This window comes from Amblyomma mixtum, chromosome 6, assembly GCF_055824585.1.
Source record: "Amblyomma mixtum isolate Tamu chromosome 6, ASM5582458v1, whole genome shotgun sequence".
In the NCBI taxonomy this organism is placed as follows: Eukaryota; Metazoa; Arthropoda; class Arachnida; order Ixodida; family Ixodidae; genus Amblyomma; species Amblyomma mixtum.
In genome coordinates, this window is record NC_143017.1 from 107,260,359 (window position 1) to 107,279,342 (window position 18,984).

The 18,984-nt window shown below is 47.8% G+C and overlaps 1 protein-coding gene across 1 annotated transcript in view; it reads left to right on the forward strand.

Moving 5' to 3' along the window:
• The window catches only part of Gad1 (glutamate decarboxylase), a 95,771-nt gene that overhangs the window by 34,435 nt on the left and 42,352 nt on the right, over positions 1 to 18,984 (forward strand). Inside the window, exon 2 of the mRNA XM_089548678.1 lies at positions 3,438 to 3,671. Within this exon, the coding sequence (XP_089404804.1) occupies positions 3,438 to 3,671 (234 nt within the window). The remainder of the gene's footprint in view (positions 1 to 3,437; positions 3,672 to 18,984) is intronic.

Consider the following 18,984-nt stretch of genomic DNA (forward strand, 5'->3'; position numbering starts at 1 on the left):
CTCGATACGGTTGGACGACGGCACAAGTGAATAACACCGTGGAAATATTTTCGGCCTTATTGCGCTGGGGCGCAGCGCTGCACAATGCACTTTTTTTTTTCCTTTTTCAATACGTTTTGCACATTTGTATTAGGGATGACCTTCCTTATGAATGACATCTTCACATGCTGTGCCGTTAGTAATATAGGAAAAACCGTTTCCCTCGCTTTGAATACGAATACGTTCGAATCCAGCGAGGGGTTCTCCGCTCATATTCACTACGAGCACGCGTTTTCTAATCTATCATCTTCAGAAGCCTTCCGTCACCGGCAGAGGTCGCGAACCAAGTTAAATTTTTAGTTTGAGCGGCTGCTTCTTCTTGAGGTGTTTAGTTGCACGACTGAGTGCGGGAAAAGAAAAAAAAGGAGAGGGGGGGGAGGGAGGGAACAGGACACAAGAAGCCTGCTCCCTCATGAGGCGAAAAATAATAAAAAAAAGGACGCGAGGGAATAAACGATCAGCAACACATGGCGTCGACAGGCTGAACGCCGACTTTCGCGGGGAAGCCTATGTCCGCCACGGAGACTGTCCCGTTCGTTCTCTGTATCCCGCAGCCGCTCTCCCCGCTCGGGAGTCCCCCTCCCCGAATCGCTAGCCCTCCCGCTGCGGCCTCCACTAATGAATTCTGCGCGCTGGGGTGCCTCCAGAGAAAGCGGCGGCGGCTGGACGCCCGTAGCAGGGAAAGCGCAATCGTTTAGCGCCGTTGGCTTTGTTCCTCTAATTGCGGTGCGGGGAGCAGTAGACTTCAAGAGCGACCAGAGCGTCGCCACATGCAGAAGAGGAGGGGGGATATACTGGTAGAGGGAAGTAAGCCTCTCCGCAGTCTAAACACACGTGACTCCTGCCTGTTTCTATAGCCCCCGCCGTGTGCTCCCTGTTTTGGGAAGAGGACCGTGAGGACGGAATGATTGGGGGATTATTGGGCTCTTCGTCAGAAACGCCGGTTATCCCGTCGAGTGTACGCCAGGGATGCCACCGGCCTGTTTCAAGACTGAGTTGCGAGAACCTTCCGTTCGCGCTGCCCTCCTCAGTCGCATGGACAACGCGTGGTGTCACCTTCCCATGCTCCTTCACCGTAGTAAATAATTATTGAAGACAATGACATAACAATGTCACCAGAATGGTCATCTAAAAGTGGTGGTTATTCGAACCCCTGTACTGCTGCCTGTCTTTTTTATCATTATATGTCTAAGTCATCACTCGCAGTTACGGTTACTGCGGTAAGAGAGGGAAGCTGCGACCATTTAAAATGTGTAATAACAGTATGACAGATGGGATTTTCTTAATCTCATACTGACTGCGCTTTTTGTATCCTTCAAAAGAAACCTCGAACTACAAACTAACAGATAAATAGCTAGCAATGACTCGACAAACCAGGCCCTCATATTTGTGTGTGTGTGTTTTGCATACTGCTGCACGTGCAATTCAATGCACCAACCTCCTCGCTGTTGTTGTCAAAACATAGAGGAAAAAATAGCCTGTGTGCAATAGGTTATAAATCGGGGCAAGTTGGAAGCTATTCATGATGCTTTGTGGGCGCATACTTTACGGAGACGAAGAAAGAGGACACAGGACACGCACCGCTCTCACAACTGGCAGCACTATGCCATCTCTATTTCTCTAATTAGAACTGTGTCTTATTCCTACTTCAGAGAACCTGCAATCAGTATTCTGTAGTTCTTGTTGCCTTCGATGGTACTTTATTGAGAAACTGAGATGCTGACATACAAAACACTATTGCGCACTCTGACAGTGCACCGGAATGAAACGCAAACAGTGGCGACGAAGACAACAGAATTTTCCTCTTTTCTGCGTTAAGCTATAAAGATCAACTAGCGCGACACGTGCGTAGACGGAAAGAAATCTGTGAAGTGTGTAATCAACTATAGTTGAGAGCAGTTTCGAATTGATGTCTCGTCCTTCCCCCGAGAGATAACGCTTAGATGCGTTCGCAATTATTAAGCCTTGCTAGTGCAAATACTTTTCATCGTTATGGAGATTGTGCCCAGTAACATGAACCGCTGACTTAGGTAAAAAGAAAATGAGTAAATTGTACGGGCACAAAACAGAGGCAGTATTGTTCGCTGTCGCCTAGAGCAAATATCGACCTAACTTTGCGCTGGCAAACTTACGTAAGGTGGGGTTTATTTGGAGAAGCTTCGACAGAGTAGTAGGGCGAACAGCAGTCCAATATCAGCCAGTCCAGCCAGGAGCGTGCACTAGGCGATGGCCATGCCGCTCGCGCGTGTGCCTGTCTTCTTGCTTACAATGGCCACCGGGCAGAAGAGAGGTCAGCGCGGACAAGACAGCGGGGCCGTAGTAGGGCTTGATGTGCTGGACATGTACGGTCTCGCGGCCGCGGCGTCGGAGATAAGACGAAAGGATTGGCTCAACAATATAGTTCACAGGAAACGTTCGCTCCAAGATGCGAATGGGGTCTAAATATTAAGCGAGAAGTTTACGGCAGAGGCCCGGGGTACGGGGAGGTATCCACAACCAGACAACAGAACCCGGCGGTAATGTTGGGCAAGTTAGGTGGACAGATTAAATTAAGTTTGCGCGGATAAGGTGGCCACAACTGGCAAAGAACGGGGTTAATTGGAGAGACATGAGAGAGGGCTGTGCCCTGCAGTGAGCGTAGTCAGGATGATGGTGATGATGATGAAGTACGAGAGGCCGTTCCGACTCACCACCAAGTTCCCGAAGCAGCAGCAGCTAGCAGCGTGCAAACACCGCGCTCCTTTGTCTTTTCAAGCACTTCATTCAAAGCGTGGAAAGGCGGCCCAGAAAGACACTACTTTTTCAAGGAAAGCGCCATTTGGGGTTTCTCTCGAAGCTCTAGATATTTTTTGCACGTTTTCCTACCGTGGGCGCTTTAAAGCTATAGTGACTAATTGCCAGTGAATATTTAAATTATCACACGTCAAACACACTCAACTAGACCACCAACAATGTTTTGCTTCAATTTCTCTAGCCAACACTACTATAGTATATTATCCTGTGTGTTGCACCTGCGTAAGCGTTATTTTCTGCTGATGCTTAACCGAACAAGAAATTGTACTTCTTTCATCTTCCAAGTTTGCTATTCTTTTTTTGCCAGTTGTATCCATTTCGTGGAGAGCATTCATGCCCGCTGTTCTACACTAAGGTCCTTTTCTTGGCGTTGTTAATAACCTGTACGCAAGTAGGTTTCCCGTGTGTCAGTGCTATAAGAAAAACAAATAATGCTACCGATGGGCACAAAAACAAACACTCGATTGAAATCCCATTATTCTGTGTCATTATAGTGAGCCAGTTGCAACTCCTTAAAGCTCGTGGGCACTACGGTGTTTATTCGCCTGTTTGACTGTTCGATTGTTTGGTTGATTCACTCTGTTTTTCCCTCTGCGCGTGCGCAGACCTGTACCCGTTCCGAGACGAGTCCGGTCCGACGCATGAGTTCCTGCGACGCGTGTTCGACATCCTGTGGGCGTACGTGGAGCAGCAGCAGGACCGCTCGAGCAAGATACTCGACTTCCACATGCCCGAGGAGCTGATGCAGATACTCGACCTCGACCTGCCCCAAGACCCGCAGCCGCTGCAGCGCGTGCTCGCAGACTGCGCCCAGGCACTCAAGTACCAAGTGCGCACAGGTACGCTTCTTCACCCCCGTGCGCGCTGTTTTCTACGTGAGGCGGTGGCGGTGAAAGACTTTTACTAGCTCGAAAAGAGTATGTACAGGGAGGATTGAACCGACTCTTAAGTGACCGGCCCTCAAAAACACTAGTTTGGGTCCCTGGTACGGGACCCCAGTGGCATCAACCGCAGCCCGGACGCGCTCAACCAGTACCTTTTGGGCCTGTAGGTCAGAGCAGCCGAGCAGGCAGCCCGGAGCTCTTCACTGCAGCATCTCTCATAGCCTTAGTCGCTTTAAGACGTTAAACCCTATAAACCAAACCAACCAGAGACACAACGCTCCCTTCTGTGCTGATCTCCGTCCATAGTTCCAGATTCGCGGCGCTCTTTAGTGGCAGCAGCCGTCCCAGAGACGTTGTCAGATGTCATTTATGTAAAACATCTTTGCGAGCTTCTACGTGGTTACTTGAGGCCTGACTTTCGAAGCTGAGGCATCGTTCATAGTGAACGGAGGTGTGCGTAATCATATGAAGGTGTTGAATGATTGTTAAAAACGGCCTTTGAGTTGCTTCTTGCAAATTGCCACACTAATTTAGAAATTCAGACCAAAATGCTGATAAAGAATAGTATTCTTGAATTATGATACAGTCGTTGACGTCCAAGCACTTTCATAAGGAAGAAATAATGAACTGCTGAATCCAATATTACTGAAACCGACCTTGCACACCTCTTTCAAAGTGGCGCGCAACTGAGGCAGCTATGGTTTTCGCAGCTATCTTGGAACACTGGAGCGGGGAAAAAAACATTTTTGTTCCTTTACTCACATGCGTAATCTGTCAGAATTCTCTTTGGGTAGGATGTGTGTCAGTAATTATCAAATTGTAAAAACTGGGTTTTCATGTCATAGTCTCATGTAACTAGAAGTAGCAGCTTTAAAACGAATGTGATGACGTCCCCACATAACGCGCCATTCGGAGAGAACGGAGACTGTAGAATTCATTGTGGTGTAAATTATTGAAAACGATTTAAATGTACTTTCTAATGTAGCGCAACGAAGCTTCAAGCCCTAGTTAAATTAAAGGTATGATCGGTCCCAATATTAACACTGCCTCAGCTTTGTGCAACCAACCCGTTTCTTGTGCGAATTTTTTAACAATTAATGCACTGCAACTAAGCTTAGACTCTTCGTATCACTTGCGCAGTCGTCAGATTGCTTTATTATGCATCCCTTTTCCAGCGCGAACAAAATCGCACAAGTTAGAGAACACAGCGTTCAGCGAACACTGGTAGCACTGCTGCAGTCATTTTCAGCTGAAGAAAAAAAAAAGGAGGAGGAAGGTCACTAAGTGATAAGGGCAATGCTACAACAATTAAGTCAAACCATTTGAAATAATGCGATGAATAGTTCCGCCACTACAAATACAATAAGAAAAAATGTATATGTCAATGGAAGGACGTTTGGTCAGCAGACGACAGGTGTTGCATCCGTAGCACTGGTGTGCTTTAGGGAGACGTTGTACAAAATGCAGGAGAGTGCCTAGAGCGCCCCAACAATCAGATGGGCTTCCGATTTCAAGGCACACCGTCGACGCGGCACGACAGGTTTCGTGAGTAGTCGGCACGTGAGCGGATAAGCTCACCGCAGTCCGACGCGGGGCGCTGCACATGAGCAACACCGCGCGGCTGCGTGGAAACAGGTCCTGGAGGCACACAGGTGCGGCGAGCGAGCCCCGCTTCACGCGCAGGTGCTTATTTATCTCATCTACTCTTGCTGTGACCTCCAATGTCATGATACGAAAAGTAGGTTCAGGCAAACTTCTACTAAGTCTGCGTTCAGTTCCCAGCCGTTGAAATAAAATTAAGGACAGGCGCCTTTCTCATTTTTGCATTAGCGATAAATGAACAGCTCTAAGAGCTTTTTATTTGCTCTATTGTTTAAGGAAACTCACCAATATGGAGTATATTTGCAATAAAATGTTTTTAAAACGAAAGCCATACTAGCCCTATTAGACGAAATTCCGTTGGCGACCGTTGTTGTTTCACCCGAGAGATGGTGGCATGGCGACGGCGGCATAAAAAAAAAAAAGAGACAACAGGTGCAACCACTTCCCCCTATGCCCATCGCCTCCGACGCGCCATCTGCTTGTATGACATAACCAGCGGACCTCCAGTTCGTCGTACAGTGTTCCGGGTGATGTCATACGATTTCTCGTTGCACATAACATACATATTCTTGTCAAGCTTGAGGCTAACTTGCGACAGGAATTCCAACCGACTTCATATAAACTGACGATTTACAATCAGGCCGGAATGAAACGCGAACACGCATATGTCATACATTTCTACTTTGCAGCGAAATATTCCTTTACAACCTATTTACGATTATGCCTTTCGGCAGACCCTTTATCCAGACACATGAATCAGGCTAGCTGCACACTACCGCTGAAAGTATAGGCAGGTAACATATTTTCTTTTCTTGACATGCGCTGTTCGCGTTTCATTCCGGCCTGACTACAATTTTATGCCTTCCCCAACATTTGTATAAAATTGTGACGCAACCGTTCGTCATAGAGCGTTCCGGGTGATGTCATACGACTTCTCGTTACACATAACATACATATTCTTGTCAAGCTTGAGGCTAACTTGCGACAGGGATTCCATCCGACGACATGTTACCTTGAATGGCATGTTTTTCCCGGAATCGCGCTTCACAATTGTGACCCAACAGTTCGGCAAACAGCGTTCCGAGTGGTGTCATACGATTTCTCGTTACACGAGAACATACATATTCTTGTCAAGCTTGAGGCTAGCTTGCGACACGGATTCCAGCCGTGTGTAAGATATAAACCTGGTTGCAATGCCCAAAATGAACGTGTACAAGGGGACGTGGACTGATAATATGACATGAGGGGACGCCGAAGTAGCAGGCTCAGTTTTGAGTGAGTCAGAATTCACCCAGCCACAGGTTCTGCGTATATGGGCTTGAGGGATTTCTGCCATGAGCCTTCTAGTGGAGCATTTACGAGCCTCCTAAAGGTGTACCACTTCGAAGAATGAGAAGGACCCACATCCTCATCCTTCAGGAGTCTGTTGCCTTCTAGACTGTCCTAAGTTCCTCACTACACGGCTCAAAAGTAAACTCTGCGGCCTGAACAATTTTGATCTAGGCCATAAGTTAATTGCTACAGATGTACAGGTGTACGACCGACATTACGGGTGTGAACTGTTTCTTTGCATATCTATCTTTTGTATTAGTATTTAGATTGGCCGCTTTTTTGTATTTGTATTTAGATTAGCCGGTCTGCATTTTCATTTCGCGTCCTTCTTACGGCAAACAACAACACAGACCCTAGACGAATGGGGCTCTTTGCGCGTTGCTCAGCAGCAGCGAAATACGCGACCGCATGGCTCCAGCCCGCATCAGAGGGCGCCTGGCAGCAGCCAGATCAGGGACACGCGCCGAAGGAATAATATTTGTGTCGGCAGCGGGGGCTCTTGGACAATGGCGCCTCGACGCTTGCGCGCCTGAGAGCTGGCCCCGTTGCGAAAGAGGGACGAATAGGGAAAGGGGGTAGCAATAGCGGGCCAAAGCGCGCTCGTCGCTTTGTCACCCTGGCTCCCTCGGCATTCCCGATTCTCTCCGAGGGAAAAGGGGAGACTGGAGAGAGCTGGAGAGTGCGTGAAATTGAGGCGAGTGGGAAAGCGATGCAGCCAAGCGGGCGACGGCACGCGTCGGTTCAAGGCGGCAGTCGTGGCACGCGGAGGGAAAAGCAAATTGGGATATTGGCCCTCGACTGCCTCGCTCCCTTCTCCCGCGACCGTCTGCAGCGAGTGTGCGCAGATGAAAGCCCAGCCTGCGTGGCGACAGTGGCGTCCACACTGGCGATGCAAAGGATGCGCTCGTGCGCTCGACGCTGAAAAGAGGTGCGCGGCGACGGATTGCGACGCAGACGCTCTGTTATTGCATTCCGCGAGAGGTCTTTCGAAAGAGGGCGCTTAGGAAGCGGCTACTGATAAATGCACGTCGGCGCCGTGTTCCTGGAGCGAGAAAAGGAAAGGAACGGAGAAATGGGAGCAGGCATTATATGAGAACACTGGGAGTATACGCTAATGCCACACTTTTGGAAGTTTCCACGCACATCGCAGTATCCACTATGACATTGTTTGAGCGGATCGCTTTGTGGCCTGTTACCTTCTGTGTTGTACTGGCTGGTGACGGTTAATTGCCTCAAGCTCCTTGAAGCAGCAGAAGCCTTGCCTGTAGTTTCCACTATAGTTCCCACTGTTCCCAGTTCCCACAATAATTTCCATTGTAGTTTCTACTTTGTGGAAAATACAATGTTTGCACTGTGGGACAGATATCACCAACGACGTGCAGTGAACTGGTCACGCGGTGTAGTGCCCCAACTACTTGTGCGTATTTTGTATACAGGAGAAATCAAAGCGGCGGTGCAGTGCAATGGCTTTCTGCCAAATTGGTTAAACTGGCTCGAATGGCTAAAAGTTCTGGAAGCATAGAGGAAAGCGGCGCCTCTGTGTTATATGAACACGTGAGGTGCACATCAGGGAGAACTGTAGAAACAAAACTGATGTACAGAACATCATCTTTCATGCTTGCCTCGATGGAAGCTCGAAGCGCGGTCACCGAGTCAGGTCAGGGGGGGAGGGGGGGGGGGGGGGGGGGGGGGGGCTGCTCTGCCTGTGACAATGAACGGTGAGCATTACGCATGCCACTCAGTGGCCGGTTGTCTGTGCACAGGAGCCGCTGCCAAGGAGAAGGATTCAAAGGAGGTGCAGGCAGTATCGGATATACCGGATCAATGCAACGCGCCAGGGCAGCTGCAGCAAGGGTAGCTTGATGCAGCGCTGTGTTTGTTCTCATTCTTCGTCCTCTGTGCATGTGTCTCAGACTGCGCTGTTCACTTCACGTTGCTTCGTAACTGACTAGCCCACCAGAACGTCTACACTCAATTCATTTGATGCTTAATGAGCTGTGCACTAGGACGTTGCTCCCCGAGTTCATCAATAATGCTCAGCTGATCTTCCGCTTCTAATCAGGAAATGGGTGTCAAGTGAGAATATTTTAGTTGATTAACCATCGTTCAATTGCGCCCTGTCACGTAAATACCGTCCGCCTTTGCCATACAATCCACCCATACAGACCGCGATGGCGTATCTATCACATCTTTCAAATGAAAAACCTGGATTGAATAATTTGAAATAAATTATAAAATTAAAGTGCAGCCAGTTCTCGCGTTGTCGCTAAGTTTTGGTCCAATCGAAATTTTTCAAACTGTTCAGCCTTCAGCGCACTGATTGAAGACTTGTTTTACTTGGTGGCACAAACCAACCTAATGCGCAATGTAAAGCAGCTGCATCGAAAAGCAACGATGAGGCTGCATTCCTGAGAGGGTGCGATATACTGTTAGATACCATTCTAAGTCTTAAGGAAGCCTCCTTCTTCGAGAGGGTACGCGGGCCATGGTTTCTCCAGACGAGTAACACACCGCAAGCAGCAAACAAGCTGTCGTACGCAAGCTGTACAACAACCAATTAACTATTCCTGCGGTTCAAACAAAGAAAAATCCACTCTCTTTCTCATGGTAATGAGCAAACGTAAGCATGAAATACTTTGCAGCACCGGAATAGCACAGTCTAGAGATTGCACCTCGCTGGAAGGCAAGGTCTCGTCTAGGCCTAACACAGCCGTCGGTCCGCAGCGTCGCTCGTGCGGCGCAGTGTAATGTCCCGGACCCCTACCTTCCACAGTCCTCACTGTTAGCGGGTTCCGCGCCGCGCCAAAAAATGGCGCCATGGCTTTGCACGAGCCCAGTTCCCCGTGGGCCTGCACACGGGCGCGCGGATTACGCAACATGCTCGGCGCTCTCGGTTCGCTCGCAAGTAATGAGGGCGGCGCGTGCGCCGCTCGGGCTGCAGGACAGAGCAGGCGCCTTCACGCCGCATGCTTCCCACATGCGCTTCCTTCACCCACCACAAGACTAGGGACAAGCTGCTGTTCACGCGTGCGCTGTTCCGGCGGCAGCGCAGCATGTACGCACCGGAATTCAGAAACTTTTGCCGAAGTGCGTTTAAGTTTGCTTCCGCGTTCTCCCTTTCGAAAGGTAAAAACGTAGCGCAAAGAGACAAGGACACGGAAAGGCAGACAACACACGGCGCTGTTGTCATGTGTTGTCTGTCTTTCTGTGTCCTTGTCTCTTTGCGCTACGTTGAAACTTTTGCCGAAGTGCGTTTAAGTTTGCTTCCGCGTTCTCTCTTTCGAAAGGTAAAAACGTAGCGCAAAGAGACAAGGACACGGAAAGGCAGACAACACACGGCGCTGTTGCAATGTGTTGTCTGTCTTTCTGTGTCCTTGTCTCTTTGCGCTACGTTTTTACCTTTCAAATATGAACCCACAAGCTCAAGCATATACCCTTCTCCCTTCGGTTCGCCTCCGTTCTAGCGCCAAGGTCACCCACGGCGGGCCGACAACGGGAGATAAAAGCATTCCATGCTTAATATGGCGCTCACACCAGCGCAACGTCGGGCTAATGCCGGAGCTCCTCCTCATTACAACAGGGGAAACGCCGCCACTGTTTTAACACTACGATACTCTGAACTAGGTAGGAAATAATAAGCAAAATTGTCAACTGCACGCCTTTAGCTGAAACAAACGAGCTACAACGCAAAAAAAAAAATTTACTAACGGCTTTGCCAAGAAACTACGGTGCTACACGCTCGCTATAAAAAACTCTGTGATAACGCGTCCGCTCAACGTGATGCTACTGACGGGAGGTTGATAGCCACTCACGTACGGTGGCGCTTCTACGCTGCCGATCGACTGTCACTGCAAAGCATAATGAACACCGCTCCCCAGGTATGATACAGGAACGCATCGGCGGTTGCGCCCGGACGCACAAACCGCGATCTGCATGCACTCAACTCTCCTGGTGCGCTGTTCGCTTGGCCCTTATCTAGCCCGCGCCTCGCGTATGCTCACCGCGCTGCCGGCGAAGAACTTGCCGGACATGCACACTGCCGTTGCACCCGAGAGCACTCACTCGCACCTAGACGATGCCAGGGATGTGTGCTCGTCCCGCCCAGCCTTACGCGTCAAGCCATAAGAAGTCTGTGGGCTCCACAATCGTGTGACTCTGTGCTTGAAGTTCACTTTTCAGGGCTGCTATCTACAACGGTAAAGCATTAGTTGGGGAGTGGCTACCGCCTTCAGCAAGTTTCTCTTCAGATTGCTTGATGGAGCTCTAGAAGTGGCTTTAGTCTATATGACCTCAATTGTGTTGACGATTATTTGATTTTTGTTGAAACTAGGGACAGCATAAAACGCATCACCAACGTCGTGACGCGTCACCAAAACCAGTAACGCTGAACTCTAAACTTTACGACTAAAATTTATTTATGAGAATCGAATGGCATTCCCGTGCTTGAACGTGATGTCGCAAAAAGCCACATGTGTTGAACGCCTGCATAGCCAGCTTCAGGTAATATTCATTGGGCTGCACTCCCGAGCACTTTAAGCAGTCAAGCGTTAGGTTTGTCAACTCAGGTTCATGTAGTGATTTTATTTACGTTAGTTATTTATTATTATAGTTATTATAGTTTGTATAGTTAGTATAATTATTATAGTTATTTACGGCAGTCAGCCGACCAGGACCAAGTAGCTGGCTGCTTGTAAGTGCCACTCATGTCACCTCACAGGCTGCTTTAAAATTTTAAGAGGATGGAAAAGAATGAGCCTGCAACTCGGGATAACTGTGATGAAAGTCCCAGAAAAGTGGTGGCACCGCCCTAGCTCTATTGTATGCGCAAAATAAAAAAGATTGAGAATAAGTATTACGTGAAAACCATAGTTCGCTGATTGCTGTACCAAGGACAATAGCCGACTGCATCTTGGTATTCCTGCCCACCGTCGCCCTCTTCCAACAAGCATCGCGTACCTTGACCGCACAAATAAAACTCTGTTGTTGCTCCATGCCTCGAATAGCTTGCTGTCACGTCTCTAAGTGTCCATCTCCGACCTTCTGCGGATGTGGGTTATACTGCGGCTCTATGGTGCAAGCTTACGCCGGTTTCTTAAGTGTATGAGCATGAACTATAAAAGTGATAGTTTTAAGGGTCCCGTTCAGCGTAAAAATGCGGCGTCCGTCGTTGTGTCGCGAAACTCCGGATTGGTCGAAAAGGCTTGACGTCACACGTGGAGCGATGAAATTTAAAAGTGATTAAAATGTTACATAAATCATTATTGCAAGGTTGCAATATGTCTCAAACGACATTACAACATGTAACTGTATTAAGTAAATTAACTGCGCTGAAAAGAAAATTGGTGTAATTAGAGGGGAATCAAACCTCTGAGCCTTGGATCGCGAGTCCCTACGCTACGCAGGCATGTTCGTACGGCTTGGCTAAAGCGGGGTCTTATATGTATGTCGTGTCGTCTTTCACATAATGTGGTAGCTTGAGATTGCGTTCAAATGAGTATGTGTGTGATTAGAGACGCACTAATTAGTGAAACAATGATTAAGCGAGTTGCAATGTGCATGTCAGAGAAAGATGAGTGCACGTGAACGATTGTATGCTTGTGTCAAGTGACATTGCTGTGTCATGTGATCTGGTAACATTAGTAGAGCACGTGGCCGGGTAATATGCCAATGAGATCAATTGCAGCCGCTGACTGGACCCTTTTGAAACTATCGCTTCATCCCTTAAAATCGGAGCTTAGGTGTCTTCCAAAATTTCTTCGAGGATACCATCTCCGCCAGATTCTGCGCGATTTTTTTTTTATTCTGCACGAATGGCGCCGCTTTTAGGCGTATAATATTTAACATACCCACCTGCCAGGCCCTGCTGCGTCTAAAATAGCAGCGTAAGTGTATACGCGTGGGCCTACTGGGCTCCTGACTTGGAACAACTGCAGGTAAACCACCTTGTCGGGCCAAAAGCACCACGGCTGCGAATTTTTTACAAAAATGCATTACGAAGACTGATGAATTTCACAGAAGCAATTAAAAATTGTTAATATGGCATGATGTGGCTGACGTGATTGTCACTGCTGAATGTACTGCGCAGAGTCCATAAAAAAATTAAGTTCTTCAAGCTTTAGATCTAGGGCACAAATTTATATCGATGCCGCACCTTGTGAACAGTGACAAGCACCCTCATTATCAAAGACTGCTTAGCATAATTCGTGACAAGAAAGTGAAAAATGAAGCTACGAGAGAACGCATTTTACAAGAAAACTTGAAGATATCGTTTACAGCTTTAGGGTAAGAAAAGGGTAGTAATTTTGTAATAATCCCTTCCCGGTACCTTATTTCGCTCGTGCACTATCAGAAGCTATCGCCTCCAGCTTCAATGCTGATAGCCTGCATCTAATGTAACTCAGTGGTTCCGGTGACAGGCGTAGGAGAGAGGAAAAGTAAATAATTAGTATAATTTATTGTTCAAAGAATCGCTGAAAATTGCGAGCCCAAGAGCCCTATAACAATACGGCTCGTGAATAAGACGCTTGTGTCTGGCCAGTGCGGAAATGTCAGCAACGAAAGCCATCAAGAGGTGCCCCAGACAGTCGCAGAACACGTTTACAGGATGTTAGTTCTGTAAATCATCAATGTCGTCATCGCAGGGTGCGCCCCGTAGTGCCCGAAGCTCTGACGCAAATATCGAGCAGCGGGAAGGCTGCAGCTGTGACGCGCGTTGCTCGGGGCGCCGCATTCCGGCGGCGCAGTCTGGCGCAGTGCGCATTCCCCTGGCCTCACCGCGTTACTCAACGTCCGCTTCGGCAGAGCACAAAGCAGGAAGGGACGCACGCGCGCACCGACTACAGCATCGGCGGCCCAGTGACGTCAGCCGCCGGTGTGCCTTGCGCAACGGATCCCGCTAACACCGCCGGCGGGGATTGCGCTCGAGTCAGCGATGCCTGTATCCATCGACGTTTCTTTTCTTTTTTTTTTTTCATTCCTCACGCTCTCCCTCCCTTTTTCTTCTTGCCTGATTCCCTCCATCGCGGCAGCAGCTAAACCTGAAGGTGGGGTGAAAAGGCAGGAGGACAGCGCGGAGGAAGGGAGAGGAGGAAGCGTTTTTCCGCACGCGCGCTTTCCAGCGCGACGTTTGAAAGCCGAGCAAGACGGATGGTGTCGTCCCGCGAAGAGGAGAGCGCGTCCTCTCTTTCGCGGTCCACCGAGCGAGATAATCGGCCCTCTCCGGCGATCGATGCTCCGCTCGGGCCGCCACGCTGGAACGGGGGCGGGTGCCTGGCGGGCGGCCCCGCCCACTTTTCTTTCGGGAAAGGACTGCCCCTCTGAGCGAAAGGGACGAAGAGGAACCCCCCTCCCTACACCGGCTGCTCCGCAGGCCCGATCCCGCCCACGACGATGGCTTGCTACGGGCGGTTTTGATTGCCTGCGCTGTTTAGCTGCACTGACGTAGGCTGGTTAAGCAACGTGTACGGGCAATCTGGTACGCTGCTACAGGCGGCGCGGTCACACTAGCGTCGGAGTTCAGGGTTGTCTCGGAGGCGTCGTGCCACTCGCCGTCACCGATGTTTGCTCGATTATTCACTCGATTATTCACAATGCTGATACCAGAGTAACAATACCAGAACACAGGCGTTATATATTGGATTTTTAACTGGTAATTTTTCAGACAAAGGAGAAATGAATTTTTTAGATGATTTTTTTATTTGCGCGCAGTGCGATGCAGTCAAAGCCAGGAGGTTTCGTTCATGCGCAGTGTTTTTAACTTGGCTTTTTGGGAAGCTTTCTCACCTTTCATAATGATCTATTACGTTAGAGCATATAGCACTACCAGTAAGTTCGGTAAAGCCCACATATGGCCCATATACGTGAAAATCAAGTATATACTTAGAAAAACCGCAGATATCTGAACGGCGCTGCGAGCAGCGATCATTCTGGCCCCCAAAATAAAAAAAAAGGGAGACTTGAGAGACTTAGGACGTCGGTACTTATAATTATAACCAATCAACCGTGAGAAAGAAGTGTATACGTGATATATGTACAAAGTACACGACCTTGCTTCCCCTGTCTAGGGCACAGCCAATCTTCAGGAGCCTGGAGGCTCAATTATATTATACGGCCAGAGAAACCCCTCCACAGCGAGAGCAAGGAAGAGAAGGGGGGAGGGGTGATCTACGGGAGCATTGGCCTGAATGTCTCGCGTTGAACAAAAATATCAGAGTACATGAAAACGGTATCATGACATGCAGGAAAAGCAATACGATTACTTGAAACATGATTGTGCGCTCATAAGAACTTGTTGGTAGGGCTTCGCCGCAATGTTAGTGTGTTTGAGGCAGTGCACGCTTTAAAGGAGTACAAACACCAAACGTGCGTTTGTCTTTGAGAAGGGGATAAAGGCGCTCAGTACCTTAGGAATCCTAGAACCACAGGAGTCATGGCCCCCTGCACTGTAAATAATTTATTGAAAAACTTTTTTTCTCGCCTCTACTTTCGGTTTCTTTTTCATTGCTCTGGCGTAGACATAACGCCCGCGAAGAAGCACCGATCAGTGCACTTACAAAAAGCCAATCACAATCACACTACTGTGCTCCATATCTACGTCACGCCGCTACCAATACCGGCAGGTCTGGAGTGGCGGATCTGATGAGATTTTCTAACTTCAAAGTTAAGCCTCAGCAGTGATTGGTACTTGATGGAAGTAATGTTTGCATCTCCAGGAGTACTATTACAGCCTTCGCACTGCGCCGAAGCTTGGAGTCCTATTTTCTTTAAAGCGAAATGGGACGCGAGAAATGGTGCAATGAAATGCACCGCCGACGCTTAAAATGACAGGTGGTAGTTAATTAATCGACGACAAGGCATGTCTCCAACAAATAATGACCCAATTTTTCAGTAAAAGGGTTTCGGTGCACGAAGTATAGCCAGGTAGAGCAACTTCTGTGAAATCAAAACAAACAATTTTGTACACAGTAGACTACGAGAACGCGGGGCTTTGAAATCCTACCTACAACAGTGCTGATGTAACAAGCTCGAGTTATAGTTATAACTCGCCTTCAATGGAAATTTTTTGCTCTTGTATAGGTACTCTTGGGTGCAACATGCTTGTGGTGTCAAACCTGCCTACTCACAATGGCATGTGAGATTTGCTTGGAAAGTACCCGACTTTATTTGTTCGTTGCGTTGTGGAAAAAGAAATGGCCGCCTTAGACAATGATGCCTCATTATGATTCGAAGTGTTCCTCTTGGCAGCTCATCCACTTATTTTAACGTTCGTATCACTCCTCGAGCCAAGCAGGAAATTCCCGTATTGACGTCACCATAAGGTGCCGCGTGGCCTGGAACCTCTCGTTCTCCAAATAAAATTTAACCCTTCGAAGCAACCGGAGGTGCTTCCGAGGCATGTCTTGTTTTAGGGAGAAAATCTCAGACGCGGGGAATGCCACACTTCACCGTAACACCCTGAAGAAGACGGGATCGACGGACCAGTTACTGAAGTCGTAGCATTTGATGGTGTCTCCTGCAGTGAACTGTCATTATTCGACCAGAAGTCACGCTGTCTGCGCGCTGTTGCACACCCTAATGAGTTCATATGCGTCGCTTAGTTATGAAGCACCTTCCGGTTTTGATCACTTGGTATGCAGTCCAGCTTTGTAATTTGATATTATCACAGCAAAGTATAACATAAGTAGCGGAAAAATTCCTACACAGTTACTCTTATGACTATGAGATTCTTAGCCTCAGCTCCATTTTGATATCGAGAACCCGTACCCTGAGATCTTGTTTCATACGCGCCCGCTGACAAGCTCGACTGTGTTCACGTCATCATCGCCCAATCAGCCGAAAGTCAAAAAGGAAGTTATCAGCTTCACCTACTGCTCTACGCCGTTGACAAACGAAACGCTATACACATAAGCGCGTCATGCCAGGAGGAGTTGTGCCGATCTTCGCCATGCATAATTACATAGATTTAGCTACAAAGTCAGAAGCGAACATTCCGGCACACGGAGTAGTACAGGAATTCTACCTGCTGGAACCGCCTAGTGATACGATCGCCTGTAAGCCTCAGCCTCCATTATAAACATGCACGCTGACTACAGGAACTCAAATGAATTATATTCATTTCAGTTATTTAGGCAATTGGGAGGGACAATTATTCTATCGCGTTGTGGCCAGCTGACTTCTAAAGCTGCTTGCGAAAATGATTCCACGTACAATGCATCGTTTGCTTTAAGCAAAAAACCTTGAAAGCCTACTGAAATACCGTGCACTTAGGGCTCTTCGTTATCGGGTAAATCTCGACATTTTTTTTATTTACTCATTTCGGACAGGTTTTAATAAATTCGGTGTGCATGACTTCTGTTTAGAAACTGCCTTCCAAAAATATGCTTTACTGTGTTGCGGCGCACAGATCGTGACAACTGCAAATGAGGTGCCTTACGAAGACCAACAGCTTATCTGACTCATGTAATGAAAGTCTCCAGGTGTGGACATTAAAAAAAAATTCTGAAACTAGACAAACCCACCCTAACAGAAACCCATAAAACGCATGTGGTTGTTATCCACAGAAACCGCAGCGCTACTCAAGGCGTTATATGATACGCTTTACATGTCAGATTAACTCTGCACTTATAAGTAATGAAAAATTACGCTGGTAATTAGATCAATATCAGGAATTTACTTGGTGGTGGCTTTTTATAGAAGTGATATGCTGGATTGCACTCACGTTTTTTTTTTTTTTTTGCCTGAAAGCTTTATGTAAACAGTACTATATTCAAGCAAAATAATGCTTTATCATTAGAACATTTAGTCTGTGCAGTCAAGGCCACTGCTGTGGTTCACCGATGAAAGCAACAAAAATGTGGGTAGCAGGATTCTTTTTTTTTTGCGCTCACACTTAGGCGGCAGTAAAATGAACTAAAATATAACGGAACTAGAATGCACTGCAGTCCACTGTAGCAGAGGCGCATCTTTGATTCATCTGTTGTGCGGCTTCTGATCCCATCAATATCGTCGTCTTTCGGGTCCAGATCTTTCGCCAAGCTCTTCATAAACTTCGCAATCGACGAGGAACTAGTGGAGAAGGTAGAAGCGACCAAATTCTTTCAAAATAGTCCGAGCTATGCGGTACGAATTCGCAAGAAGGCCCTCATGCAGGCTGGAGACCGTGGTGTCCCAGACGCTTTTCTATTGAACGAATGAATTAGAGCGAATGAAATAGGAATAAAGTCGGCGCGCATGTTTTGCACGGGTTATTTAACCCCTTTCATTTTGACAGCTGTTGAAAAGAAAAAAGAAACAGATTTCCCTACACTGCACCTTAATTTAGCTTAATTTCGATATATATATTGGCTAAATTAAAAAGAAACGTTTTTTTTTTCTTGGCGTAGTGCCCACCGTCACAGTCGTTGGAGCCGAGGCTTTAATAGTGGACGCTAAAATGGAACACCCAAGCACTACATGTCGCCAACGCTGATTTTGAGACATTGCAAATTAAATGGCACTCATGGTATTGAAAGATCTTTTTGCGGGGTTAGAGAAAACATGGCCCTGCAAGCCTAGATCCCACACGTAAATACTACCAACGCAGTATGCAATAAAACAGGGAAGGCTTGTTAGAAGCAAAGAGAAGAAAAACGTATGAAGTGGTGAACACACTCTGGTGCAACCTGGCTTTAGCAGCCTTGGCTGTACAGTAAAATTATTTCATATGCCTTGTCAAAGCGACTTCTCGTAAGTAAAATTTCCTTCGCCGCTTGGAAATAAACATAAAAAGACCGAATTCTGAAACACTGTTGCAAATCCCAATGTCTATTGTGCTCTTGAGTAGGACAGTGGAGTACAATGCCCCCTCTTTCCTTTCACAATGAATTTCAGAAAATATAAACCTGAGAACGAAGGGCCTTTAATTGTAGTTATACATTTTGTGTTTATCAGGAACAGGATAAGAAACGCGTCCTGTGAAAATGAAGAAACCAACACGAGAACTATCTGTGAAGAACGTGTCACCTGCCCGTCACATTCGTCGCTAGCTAGGTTCACAGCAGCGCTTTTACCTGCTACCTCTTCTGATGGAAAAGTGCCTCTCGAGGGCTCTCAGGACCCTTTCTACTTAAGCCCCCCGGTTTGAATGTGCAACGGACTCCCGCGTTCACTCCGCGGTGACACGGGTGCAAGTTTTGCGAAGCGTGTCCGGGGATGGCGGCGGACGGTGGTGGGAACAATCCTGGCAACCACGACTCTGACGCAAGCTGCGCAAAGCCGTTTCCGTCAGGTGCGCTTCGAAGGGTAGACGTCATCTGCCTTTTGAGTTGCACTTAAAACAAAACAAAACAAAAAGCGG